Raw genomic sequence first — 12,619 nt, forward strand, 5'->3', positions numbered from 1 at the left:
TGCAAAGAATGTTATCGCTGTTTTTCATGACCAGTCTCAATTCTGACTATTAACTGAAGAAATCTCAACTTTGGTATGCTCATTTTAAAAGAGTTATAAAACTTTAAATCAAAAAAATGCAGCGTGACCCGGAAGAGGTGCCAAACGTTACAGAAGTCTGATTTTGTTGATTATCCAATTAGTTCTAGACAAGTGTTTGAATTTCTGTGAAGTCAAATATTGTTGTGCCGTTTCAGATTATTACGCAGTTTAAAAGTCAAAACAATCCGCAGAAATTAGAAACTTCTTTTCTTTCATTCATGATATGGATTCAGACTTCAAAAATAGGCGTCTGAATAAATCACAATGAACTTTAGCATCAACCTAGCTATAAACTCGAATCTCAAATTCGAGTCGATTCTGTACAAAGTATTGAGATCTATCACTAAGATCTGCACCTAATCAAAGAATAACATGATTTTCTGCGATCTGCGGAGTCGCCGGAGCTACCAGCATTGATCTGTCTCCCATTTCCTAAGCGCAGATCTGCGGACGGAATATCCTCTCACCGAGGCAGCAACAGGATGCCGAGATCGGAGTAGCGAGCGGTCGTAATTGGCGCGCTTTTCCGGATCAGAGAGAGTCGAGTACGCCGCGTGAACTCTGATGAAATCCTCCGCCGGCGACGACGACGACTCCTGAATCACGCTGCCGGACGCAACGTCCGGATGCAAAACCCTAGCCAATCTCCGGTACGCCGCTTTGATTTCCTGGCCGGACGCGCCCGTCCGAATCCCTAGAACGTCGTAAAGCGAACTCTGCGGAGTCTGGACAGTCGTCCTCTCCGCCGTTGCGCAGGAGGCGGAGACGGAAACCGGCCGTCGGAAACTGACGCACCTTGGCCGAGCAACCTCCGCCGCGGAAATCGCGGAGCCGACGAACGGAGAAGAGAGAAGAAACGAAGCAGACGTGGAAGCCATTGATTGAATGATTGAGGAATTGGATCGTTGAAATTTCGCTTTGTGGATAAAAGTGTAATCTGGATAGGGGACGGATCAACTAATGGGGAGTATTTATAGTTGCGGAGAGACAGTTGGATGTGATGCGGTGTACGCGTGGAATTGGATCTAGAAGGCTATTTCCAATGGGCCTAGTTTGGACTTATCCGTTTGAGTGGGCCCACGTGTCCCAAACTTATGGATAAGGGATGCTTGCTGAGTCACATTCTTAATTTACTCTTCTCATCCACTGCCAGCTGGACAGCTGGAATCATTTTGTCGCTGTCTCTTAGTTATTAGACTAGGACTACTATAATTGCATGTCTAGTACAAATTTTTTTATTTAATTGCAAAAATTTATGTGAGACCGTAAATCGTGAGACAGTTCAGGTCTTTGATTAATGAGGTCAAAAATTTGACTCATTAATCAAAGATTAAACACGTCTCACGGACTGAAACTCGTGAAGCAGTCTCACACAATTGTTATCCTTACTTAATTATTTAATTAGGACATCTCCAATAGTTTAAAATTTTTGTGTTTTTTAGGTGACACTAGAAGAGAGAAGAGGGAATAAAAATTGAAAGAAAATTAAAAGGAAAAAAAACTGACATGGGAAGGGGAAAAAAAAAAGAAAAAAAAAGTAACCATTGGTCTTCGGAGTGGCACCAGCTGGCGGCCACTCCGAAACACCCCATTGAGGGCGTGTAACACACGCGCCTACTAGTTGGTCAATGAGATGCAACTGCGTCTCACTATTTTTTTTAATTCTGATAAAAACCTCCAAAAATCATTGCTCCACATTCTTTAAAACCCCAACTTTGTAATTTTTAATATACCAAAAACCACAAACAATCTCCTATTGGGGATGCCCTTACTATATTTGTAGTTTATAGACATTTTCACAAAAAAAAAAAATAATAACTTTGATTGATAGAAAAGTTTATTTTTACACAATTATTGATATGTTAGAGAGTTGACTAAAAATGAATATAGGTTATGTTATAAAAATAGGGTCAAGGTTAACTAGTGGAGGAGGCCTAGTATAGAATCGTTAAGGGAAATGAATTATTGATTTCCCAATTAAAATCGAACTGAGAGATCAAATGGCATCACGGCATAACTTTACGGCCTAAGGGGGCTCATTTAACCAAGAATCCAGGTTTCATGAATATGTGAAACTAAAACTAAATTCAGCATGTGTGGTAAATGCGGTCTGGAGAGATCAATTCTAGAGAAGAAGTCAAAACTCTATTACTAAATTGAAAAAATATTTTATCACATATTAGTATTTCATATGTTACCCAAAATTTGAAGAATATAACAAATGTATTGATCTGATGACAAACTTGGGATAGACTATTGATATATCGGTGACCGGAGAAATATAATGTTGGATCAACCTCCAGATGACTTATAATTAGATGCAGCAATTGTTCAATCCAAAAGGCGAAGATGTAACGGAATTATGGGGACTCATTTCTCACTAAAATAAAACAAAAATACTATGATATAATTCAATTTGACTTCAGAAAACATAACAAATCACTACATAAATTATAACCAACTATCATTCTTAAACTAATTTTTATTATAAAATTAAAGTCTCCACTTAAAAAGTGTATGGCCTACACAACTAAGCTTTGGGGTCTACGCCCACGGTTTTCATTAATGAAGTAGAAGGGCGAATAGGGGTTTGCATTATGATAATAGTAAAGTATATAGAAGAATGATAGGTGCAACGTACCTTAGCCCATGGAAACCGTTGGTCCAACTGCAAGCAATCAGTGCACATGGGCGTCGGCGGTTTGGTTGCCTTATCAAGGAAAAAAGATGCCGCTGATTGTCAGAAAGCCGGTGATTCCCTACATTAATGTTGGTACCAGGTTTGTTAATGTTAACGTAAACATGATTAAGTGATTAATTAATGTCAAATGTTCCTTTATGCGTGTACACTCGACCTAAAAGATTCTTAAGTAAATTTTCACAATAACTCAAAGTGTTGAACTCAAATTAAATATTTATATTTAACCAGCTTTGTTGGCGTGAGCGGCTGTGCACTCTTATCAAAGTGTTCGAAGTCCCTCTCGTGCGGACGTGGATTAGTATGAGTATGGTACGGACTTAAAGTACCTCCTACCGTTACAGCTCAGGATACCCGTGGTCTGACAAAAAAAATTAAATATTTATATGTGGGGATTAGTTTGAGTATGATACCGGCTTAAAGGTGTCTCGTTAGTGTATGCTAATTCTGCTCATTCATAATAGCTCGTAAATTACACATGATAGATAAATCACATTAAGAAGGCTATGACATTACTACAAAAATAATAAGTTTTTTCTTTTCTAATTTTACTTTCTAGCATGATAATAAAATTTTTTATATTTATTAGATACTTATGACTTAATTGTTTCTATTATGAATTATATAAAAAAAATAAAAATTTTATTTTAAAATTTAAACTAGGTATTGTTGCCTTGTTGGATAAATGTCAAAGAATATAATGAGTGAAAGTCAACATAGCTAGCTTTTCTTTATCTACCACTTGTCCTCTTGTGTTATTTGTGCCACACACTTCTCTTACGTTATTCTCAACCAGACAATGGTAATATGGTTGAGATTGGTTCTTACCTTTTACTACCTCCGTCCCATTTTGGATGTCTAGTTCGTTTAACGAGACTTGACTGAAGTTATTTTTAATCCAATTTTTCATAATATTAAATTTAGCATTAATATATAAAATTTATACATTTAGAAACTACATTAAAAATACTATTAAACACAAAAAATTAAAATTAAAAATTAAAAAAAAAATTACTAAAGAAAATAAGTAATGAAGAATGTGTTGGTTTGACCAATGAATAGTAAATAGGACAGGTAAAATGGAACAGAGGGAGTAATTTTTTATTATCGATTTGACAAAATTTAATCATTTAAACATCCAAACGGAACTTCAGCCTTGTAAATTAATGACTTGAAGTAGTATGATAAAAATCCACTCCCACAACATTAATTTCACACAAATCATGTATAGATAGGTAAGTATAAACCCCACAAGATATACAATTAGGGATGTCAAGATGGCCAAAACGCGTGAGCCAGTCCTGAGCCACGGAGTAGCCAAAACCCGTGAACCAGTCCTAAACTACAACCGCGACGGGGTACATACAATTGATCTGTGCAACCTAAACACAATACACCTTCTGTATGAGGCTGATCAAAACTGCTATGGTTCTAAGTAAACACCAAAATCATCCTAAAGCACAGAATTCAATGAAAAAATCAATGCTTGATTTCTCTATGTCATCAAAGAACTCAATACCTTGAATGTATCCCATCAAGAATATCCAATGCATTTGCATTTGCATTAGCATTCGCGTTTGGGCATTCCATCTTTGCGCGAGGAGAGCTGCCAGCGCTTCTGCTCAGCGCCCGAGCCTGTTGATTCCTTCCCTTCTCGGGGACCGAGAATTCTTGGCTCTTGCTTCTCCCGGGAGCCAGCATTCTCCTTCTCGTGACTTCTTCCAGCAGGTTTATATCGTCCAGAGAAAGCTGAGCCGCATTGGGCGTTTCAATGTGCAGGGCGAGGCCTTTGTGTGTAGGTGATCTCGCTGGCAGAGCCCTCGACTCGTTGTGTTTCACGAGGGTGATGAGACGATGAAGAAATGCCACGAGTTCGAGGATTAGAGAGTCCATTTTGGTTTTGTCTGCATGGTAAAGCGTCTGCAAATTGATGAAGCTGTTCTTGATTCCTCCCTTCTTCCCGAGAAGCTCGTTTCTGCAATAAAGAACGAAAACACTGTTAAGTTCCTCTAAGAAGTTGTAAAACGCGAAAGGAGAAGAAGGAAGTCGTTTCGTCTACTAACCCGTTGTTTGCCCACTCTCCAACCCATCCAAATCCTTGATGTGCTCTGTGTTGGCCAGCAAAAGAAGCAAAATTTGTTTAAATAAGCAAAATTTGAATTTGCAGAACAGAAAGAATGAATTTTTAGCTGTTTGGGTACAAAGAAACACGCGTTTTACATACTTTGTTGTATCAGTAGCTACTGGAACAAGCCACTCGAGCGTCCTCTCCATTTCAGCTTTGATTTGAGCGACTGTGAGCTGCAAAAGGAAGATTGTACAGCACAGATTCGATGTTACATTGTTACATATCGTTTATTGATGAAGAAAATCGTGTCTCAAAGTCTCAAACAGCTCCCAATGATTCGATTTTGTTGTGTGTGTAGCAAAACGGACCAAATCTGAAAGACAAACCTTCTTCTTCATATCTGGTGCTTGTAGCCGAGAACGAAGGGCTGTTTTCACAGCGGGTGGTAAAGCGTTATACAACGCATCCCTCGTGCCCGGAGGAAGAGAAGTAGGGCGTAAGGCCTGACAATAATATATTTAGTTGCATTAAGCAAAACGCGTTTAGACTAAGAGGCGCCCTAGTACCAAACCAATAAAGTCGTTTTCATACTCACAATATTATCTATTTTAGTGATTAGGTTAGCGTAATGTAAAGCAAGACCAGCCATGCCTAATCTTTCTCGTTTCTTTGCAGGCTCCTTGCCCATACGCATCAATCCTGGTCAAAAAAAGGAATTTTACTTCGAGGATTATCGCAATCTGAAGCTGAAAAGCGTGGCATCACAAGAAAGGGAACTTTATACTCGCGGGAAAATAACAGACTATGCAATGTTCTTAAAGAGAATATAGATGAGAGAAAGTGTTAGTTAAGCTATTATACCGCCATCTCCAAATGCTTCCAAGATCTCTTGATGAATGAAGATCACGATATCAACAAGCTTCTCAACAACCTATATAAGTATTGGAGAAGAACAAGAATGAGCAATTTATGCTTTCCTATTTCCACGAATAGAACATTAGGTTTCAAGACGAGCAAAATATTTTCGACAAGTACCTCTTCCAGACTTTTCGACCAAAGGGATTTCTTCTTCAATCCCCTCACGAGTTTTCTTTGATGTTTTACGTCACTGTGAAACATCATGAGACTCTCCCCTATAACGAGAAGGAAAAGGTTTGGCCAATCAAGAAATGACAATCTGCCATATAGTATTAATAGTTCTCAATTATCTGCAACAAACCTTTTCGAGGTAGGCTTAAAGAGTCTAATTCCACAATTTTCTTCCGATACTCTTGTTCAAATCGGTCCAAAGAATGGAACTCGTGATACAATTCCTGCAGATTCAGCACGATTAGTCATACCCCATATAAAAAGAATGCAAAATATCGAGCAGAAAGACAATCTTACAGAAGTATGCTGAGCGAGAGTCACCAATTCTTGCATTGTCATATCAGCCTCCTCTCTGAATTGTTCATGACTTACAGGGTTAGAATCCAACCTGAAATACGCAAAAACATAAGCAAATGACCAGACTGCCTCGGCTAATTCATGGTATGAACTATGAAGTATCTGCCTTACGTTGAGAAATACCGATCAAGGTTGTGCCATTGCGGGTCTTTACACATATTTCCAAATCTTACTACTTCTTGGGAGAAAACTTTAAATTCCGTCCTACAAATATTACCCCAAAAAATGGTCAATGCATTTCTAATAACATCATTTTTTGCAGAAAAGTTCTTCATTTTCCCCTTCGGGGCTAACCTTTTGTCAGCAGCAGCTATACTGAGCAGCTCCTCCTTATCGGTAGAGACCAACTCTCGTACAGATTTGGAACATAAGATTTCATCTTTCAAGTACTCGACGTTTTCTTTAGATAGAGACTGCAATAAGTTTACGGCTTTGGTGATGGTATTAGCAACCTCAAATGCCAGTATAGATATTCCATTCCCTTTTGATCCCATAACGAAAATAAACCCACTGTTGTTCAAATTCGCCACGCTGCAGCCTAATGTGTCTATAACTTCTACCGCCTTCTCTAGGCCAACTATGCTCGCTTTCCCAAGAAACGAGCTTGCTTGAGAAGCCTGTCACAACAAGAATAGGTTACCCCAGTAACGAGAAATGCAAAAAATAAACTTCTTCATGTTTTCCCTTCTAATTAATCGTTCATTATTGTCAGAGCCGGATAAAATCAGACGAGATATGTCAGATAAAGGTCTATGGACACAATTGAACTGCATCCTGGCACTATGCCCAGCCCAAAACCTCAACTCACACAAAAACTTATTCAAGAATCGACCAAATGGAAAGCCTTCACCCTGCCAGCTTTCGATTTTCATATGATCATCCAATCAATGATTTACATGATCAAGCACCAGGATTATACATACATACAAAATGATAGACTATAGTGTAACCACATTGAACAGACAATGACTAAGAAACCAGATTATACATACATACAAAATGATAGACTATAGAGAGTAATCACATTGAACAAACAATGACTAAGAAACCAGCACTCTACAGTCTACAACAAACTTAAATTGTGTATGCATACAGGGACAACCCAGCCAAGTTGGTCAACTATAGGCTAGGAAAACACAAGATACCAAATTCGACTCCCAGGGTGAGCAAACTAATTAGCCTTCTTGGTTTGAACAAATGGACAATCTAAATTGTTTTCCCTCATTGTGGTCATTTGACATATAAGGGCATAATGTGGGGCTTATCCAATATGCCTATTAGGCTTCTTGATTTGAGGCGATCATCTATGAATCGCCTAGGTTTTTTTACCTATGTGATCATTTGTCGAATCATAAGAGAGAGTATACCTGTGCACACTTTCGAGTAATGGATGCAGTTTCCCTCGTCATAAAAAAAGTAAAAAAATAAAAATAAAAAAAATGTGTGTGCATACCATGTTAGCAGCCCCAAACCTTGCAGGAGTGGAGGGCTTCAACTCCCCAGAGAAGCTCAATTCACCAGAATCATAAAGATTCTGCATTTTCCCAGAGCCATCCATATCATAAGAAGAACCTTTAGTCTCTTCCTCATAATTCTTCATCCCCTTACTCTTCCTCGGCCGCCCTGAGCTTCTCTCATGATGAACCACGGATCTACTCCGCGCCGTTCCTCCTGGACACACTGCCCCCATGCTTCTACCAATCCAATCTAAAATTTTACAACAAAAAAAAGAAGCAAACCCAAGGCCCCAAAACTTCTGCAACTTCTCCACCTATCAATCACAAAACAATTTCTAAACAATCAAAAAAACGAACCCGTCAAAGCTTACACGTAAAGATCAAAACTTTGAAGAAAAATGTGATGACTGATTGGAAAGATGGAAAGGGTGAGGGGATTTATGGGTTTGATGGATGGGCATGCATTTAATACCTTCACAATCCGAGGAGGGGAATTTATAAATCTCTTCTGGATTTCAGGATACGTTTAGAATTGAATTCTCAGATTGCCTCAACAAAGACTTGACCCAGACTCTACTCTTTGTTCTTCTTCTTTTCTTTTGGGTTTGTTTGACTGATCAGAAAAAAGAGAGAATTGAAGAAAATAAGTGAAAAAATAAGTGGGAAAAAACAGTGTGAGACTGAAAGGAAAGGAAAGCAGGCGGGAACGCCCGAAAGGATGTGTGAACTGGGAAATCAGTCAACGCCCATTGTTCCGCGGGTTCGATTTTATATCACTTGACGCCTTCAGATGGTTGATTTTCCAGTCTTACCCTTTGGGTTCCCATCACCCAAAAAAAAAAACAAAAAAAAAAAACAAAAACAAAAAAAAAAAAAAAAAAAAAAAAAAAAAAAAAAAAAAAAAAAAAAAAAAAAAAAAACAAACGAAAAAAAAAAAACAAAAATTTGTGTAAAACCATGAGGATTCTTATCCGTGTGATAAGTCGATTCAAATGAAAATGTAATATTTATATTATAAAATGTAATATTAATCAAGAATAAAGTGTTATACTTTTTTTTAAAAAAAAATGTATTCTCTCGATCTCATTTTATGTGTCGGATGACTTTACTAAAGTTATTTATAATTTAAATTTTCATAATATTAAGTTTAGAATTAGAAAATAATTTATATATTTAGGAACTACATTAAAAGTATTATTAAACACAACAAATTAAATTTATAAATTATTATAAGAAAAATGATAATAGAAATAAGCAAAGAATAAAAAATTTATTTAATCAATGAGTAGTAAGTATAGCAGATAAAATATGACAAAGGGAGTAGTACATTTACATAAACACATTCTTCTTTATTAATATTGTATTTTTTTTTTACATGTCTCATGGATACATTTACATAAACACATTATTCTTTATTAACATTGTATTTTTTTCATGTCTCATGGATAAGGATTCGTGAAACGATCTTACAGCACATTCAGTCAAAAACATTGTGTAATTTGATTCTTAGTTACAAGTTGAATTAACAATCAAATCTTTATCCTATTAGGATATTTATTAAATGGTATGAGAATAATTTTAAAGGGCAGTAAGGTCAATTTGTCCAAGGAAGCATTAACAACAGTCCGACTAATGGGACCCACTGGCTGTGCTACTTTTTTGGTGCAATTTGAATTGAAATGGTCATACCCTACTTTATTACGGAGTATTTATTTATTTAATATAAAAGAAATGATGTATTTGTCCAAGTCAGCAGTCACCGGCTTACTTGGAAAATTTAGCATGCCGTGAAGACTGAAGAAGATTTGTTGTCTACGTGGGAGGTTGCCATTGGCTAGTTTCTATACAAAGACAGTGTCACAAGTTCAGGTATCTTAACATTCACACCTATTGCAAGCTGCTCCTTGAATTTTTTGTTTTTTACACATTTTGTCAAACTAACTCATAAATAAATCTAGCAAATAGTGCGATTGAAGACCGCTCAAGCTACCACATGACATTACCACATGTTAGGCTATTTTTATCTATGAAATACTCAGCTCTAGCACTTTTAATCGGACCAAACACAAATAACCAAACACAAATAAAACTTGATCACAGAACTTTCTTCAGATTTTTAATCGGACCAAACACAAATAACTTACCTTGTGTGCGTGAGGCAAACCAGAAGCGCCCAACCAAACCTACACGTGACACACTCACAAAAATTTGGATCCTAAAAATTGTGACACACTCACAAAAATTTGGATCTGTTATAAATAATATTTGTGGCCATTATTGTTTGCATTGTAACGGTTGTAACCTATAATGGTCACTATTTATGTTGGTTTTATTACTAGCATTATATATGTATTCCTATGATGTAATGGCTACAATGAGTGAATGAGAATGCTCTCCTTCTTCTTGTCTCTATTCTTTCTATGTTAGTTTAGCTTGTTCATAAGTTTGCAACTCACCATTCACGGTTAGGAGCTAAAGACCAACGGGCACAACAAAATCTCAACACGTTATCAGCACGCTCAAATACATCGTGGTGAACGGTAATTTTATAAAGTTTTTATGTAAAAATGCATATGTTTGCATTTCTGTATATGTGAATTTGATAATATGCTTATATGCTTTCTGGTAATATACATATTTGAACTAGCATATTTTTTTTCCTATGCATTTTGTTTATCTACATGAATTCAATGTATATGAATATATTTTACAGTATGTTATACATGTAATATGTACATTCTGTATATATCTTGCAAAATCAACAGTATCCAGGCATTTCCAGAATATGGATATTCAGGAACATTCAAAAAAATTTACTGCATATTTATATACCAACGATATATGTTTTTTTTTTTTTTTAAATTCCGAATACAGAGATGTATTTAGAAAAGCAAACTCTAATTTTGATATATATGCTATTGTATTCGAAAAATAATTATTCGAATGTATATACATTCATACATACCGTAATATATGTATATTCTTCCTCAAAGAAAAACAATTCCAAACCTGTTATTGAGAGCTTTTTCCGATTTGTTTTCATTCTGATGGTCATTTACTGGTGTTGACACTGATTGCCTTTACTCGGAGTCTGATCAGGATCCCGGAAGTTCGCAGTCCCCCGACCCTCCGGAAGAGGGTTGCGGTTCTCGACTGCCCGGCGCTCCGAATAAGTGAGCGGCGGTAGCGGCGCCTGTGCGACCGCCGTTTTGGCTGCCGCGTCCGATGGAGATGGCGGCGGACGGTGGGGTCTGCCTCCGATCAGCAGCATCGATCGGCGGTGCTGGGTAACGATCGGCGTGACAATCTCTCTGCCTTGAGAGTGGCGGCGGCGGAGTCCACGCTTCTCTTCCTCTCCGCCCGATCGTCGCTACTGCCCATTTTTTTCAGATCGTTTTTGTATCTCTCTCACCGTTGTCTTTGTTTTTGGTTGATTACACTCCGGCGGTACCTTGGCGCTCTGGAGGAGGTGACGGTGGCTGGTTGTCGCTGGTTGTCGCTGGCTGTACTGTGCCCTAGTGGTGGTCGACATTCCGGCGCAAATAATTAGTATGGCAGCTAGGTTTAATTTGATTCAGAGATGTAGATGACGGAATTGGTCATTGGGTTTTGGGCTTAAAATATGACATTATTTCTTGATATTATGGGCTTCTTTTAAAATTTTAAATAAGCTTACTTGGTATATTGTGGCATTTGCATATAAGTATGTTTTTTTTTGGGTCATCATAGACTGCGAGACCCAATGTCACACAATGATCCAGTTAGAACATCTGGAGTCTAATATACTTCAAATGCGCCCAATTTTTTTTACAAGGTGGAGAATTGAAAAATATAATCCTATTTGTTTATATTTGATATTTGGAGTAGCCTTTTCCATCTAGGCCTGCTCATATATTAAACTATTAAATCTACCATTATTTTGGTATATCAATTACGGAGCACGGCTGGAATTGATTATGAAGAATTATCGGAGATTTTGACCATACTCCGATGAGGTTAGTCCATTCATATTTTAATATGATAAAATATTATTTCATGCCATGTACATTCATGTGATAATTATTATGTGCAAACTAATTATTTATGCACTAATTATTCATCATATTTTCCTTAAATTGCTATTACTGTGCAATTTAATATGTTTTTATATACATATTATGTCCTATTCAGCATGAATAGCTTTTCATTAAGCAGACTATATGTTATGTTTTAGAAGTGGACCATCATAGTATTTCTCGTTGGTAATACTTATTTGCTATAGGCCATGAAGTGAGCTTCTAGAATATATTAACAAAAGTTGGTATCTTATTCTTAGGTTTGCATACCACAAAACGTGACATGGTTTTGCTTGGTTGCTCTTGTTGTTGCTAAACCTTAATTTATCCCTTGTGATAACAATTATAGAAATCCCTGAATGATCCCTTTTCTAAAGACACAATTTGACTGACTTCAAGCTTTAAAGATTTTAAGTCAGTGACTAAATCTAAATCTGCTATTCACACAATTGTGTCGCAATCTTAAGTTATCCAACTAGTCGAGAGCCACCTCATTCATATATAACTTTGGCCCAGCAGCAAAGATGCTTCATGTGTGGTATCAAAGGCACTGATCACGTGCGTGCCACACTCCGAAGTATTTTGTTGAAACATAACAGAATATCACAATGTTGAATCCAACCAAATAACTTGCATGAAGCAAATGCTCTTGTTGGTAATATTGATAAACCTACCTTTTCATTCAACATCGTTTTAGTGATATTCCCTATTGGTATAATTTTTATATACAAACCTCTACAATTCTTTTTACCATTATCGATAAGGTTCCTTTTGTGAGCTCCGGTCGAGCCTCACTTTTACTCTACCAGTTTAA

The 12,619-nt window shown here is 37.1% G+C and overlaps 2 protein-coding genes across 4 annotated transcripts; both read right to left on the bottom strand.

The window, feature by feature from the left end:
- Window positions 1-273: 273 nt before the first annotated feature.
- On the bottom strand, window positions 274-1,018 carry LOC116026797 (chaperone protein dnaJ 11, chloroplastic-like). Its single transcript, XM_031268194.1, has one exon. The coding sequence runs from the start codon at window positions 957-959 to the stop codon at window positions 486-488; it is 474 nt and encodes a 157-aa protein (XP_031124054.1). The 5' UTR covers window positions 960-1,018; the 3' UTR covers window positions 274-485.
- Window positions 1,019-3,956: 2,938 nt separating this feature from the next.
- LOC116026742 lies at window positions 3,957-8,505 on the bottom strand. 3 transcript variants are annotated; one of them, XM_031268119.1, is made up of 13 exons: window positions 8,223-8,505; window positions 7,747-8,064; window positions 6,588-6,910; window positions 6,405-6,497; window positions 6,234-6,324; window positions 6,067-6,160; window positions 5,883-5,980; window positions 5,709-5,778; window positions 5,443-5,546; window positions 5,237-5,350; window positions 5,004-5,080; window positions 4,843-4,887; window positions 3,957-4,754 (listed from the first exon to the last, which is right to left on the bottom strand). In XM_031268119.1, exons 2-13 carry the CDS (start codon window positions 7,981-7,983, stop codon window positions 4,292-4,294), a joined length of 1,809 nt encoding a protein of 602 aa, XP_031123979.1. In that variant the 5' UTR covers window positions 7,984-8,064; window positions 8,223-8,505; the 3' UTR covers window positions 3,957-4,291. The 3 variants fall into 3 exon arrangements, with proteins under 3 accessions (XP_031123979.1, XP_031123977.1, XP_031123978.1); XM_031268117.1 differs by having other exon boundaries at window positions 5,234-5,350; window positions 8,223-8,504; XM_031268118.1 differs by having other exon boundaries at window positions 5,234-5,350; window positions 7,747-8,085; window positions 8,223-8,504.
- Window positions 8,506-12,619: the final 4,114 nt, after the last annotated feature.

Source organism: Ipomoea triloba, chromosome 8 (assembly GCF_003576645.1).
Source record: "Ipomoea triloba cultivar NCNSP0323 chromosome 8, ASM357664v1".
NCBI classification, from domain to species: Eukaryota; Viridiplantae; Streptophyta; class Magnoliopsida; order Solanales; family Convolvulaceae; genus Ipomoea; species Ipomoea triloba.

What these genes read in the sequence shown, in the direction of transcription:
- LOC116026797 (XM_031268194.1), bottom strand. Translation starts at nt 959, where the DNA reads ATGGCTTCCACGTCTGCTTCGTTTCTTCTCTCTTCTCCGTTCGTCGGC.
- LOC116026742 (XM_031268117.1), bottom strand. Translation starts at nt 7,983, where the DNA reads ATGGGGGCAGTGTGTCCAGGAGGAACGGCGCGGAGTAGATCCGTGGTT. An exon ending in CTTGATCGGTATTTCTCAAC is followed by an intron (nt 6,325 to 6,404) that starts GTAAGGCAGATA and finishes TGCGTATTTCAG; the next exon opens with GTTGGATTCTAACCCTGTAA. An exon ending in TTTAAGCCTACCTCGAAAAG is followed by an intron (nt 5,981 to 6,066) that starts GTTTGTTGCAGA and finishes TTCTCGTTATAG; the next exon opens with GGGAGAGTCTCATGATGTTT.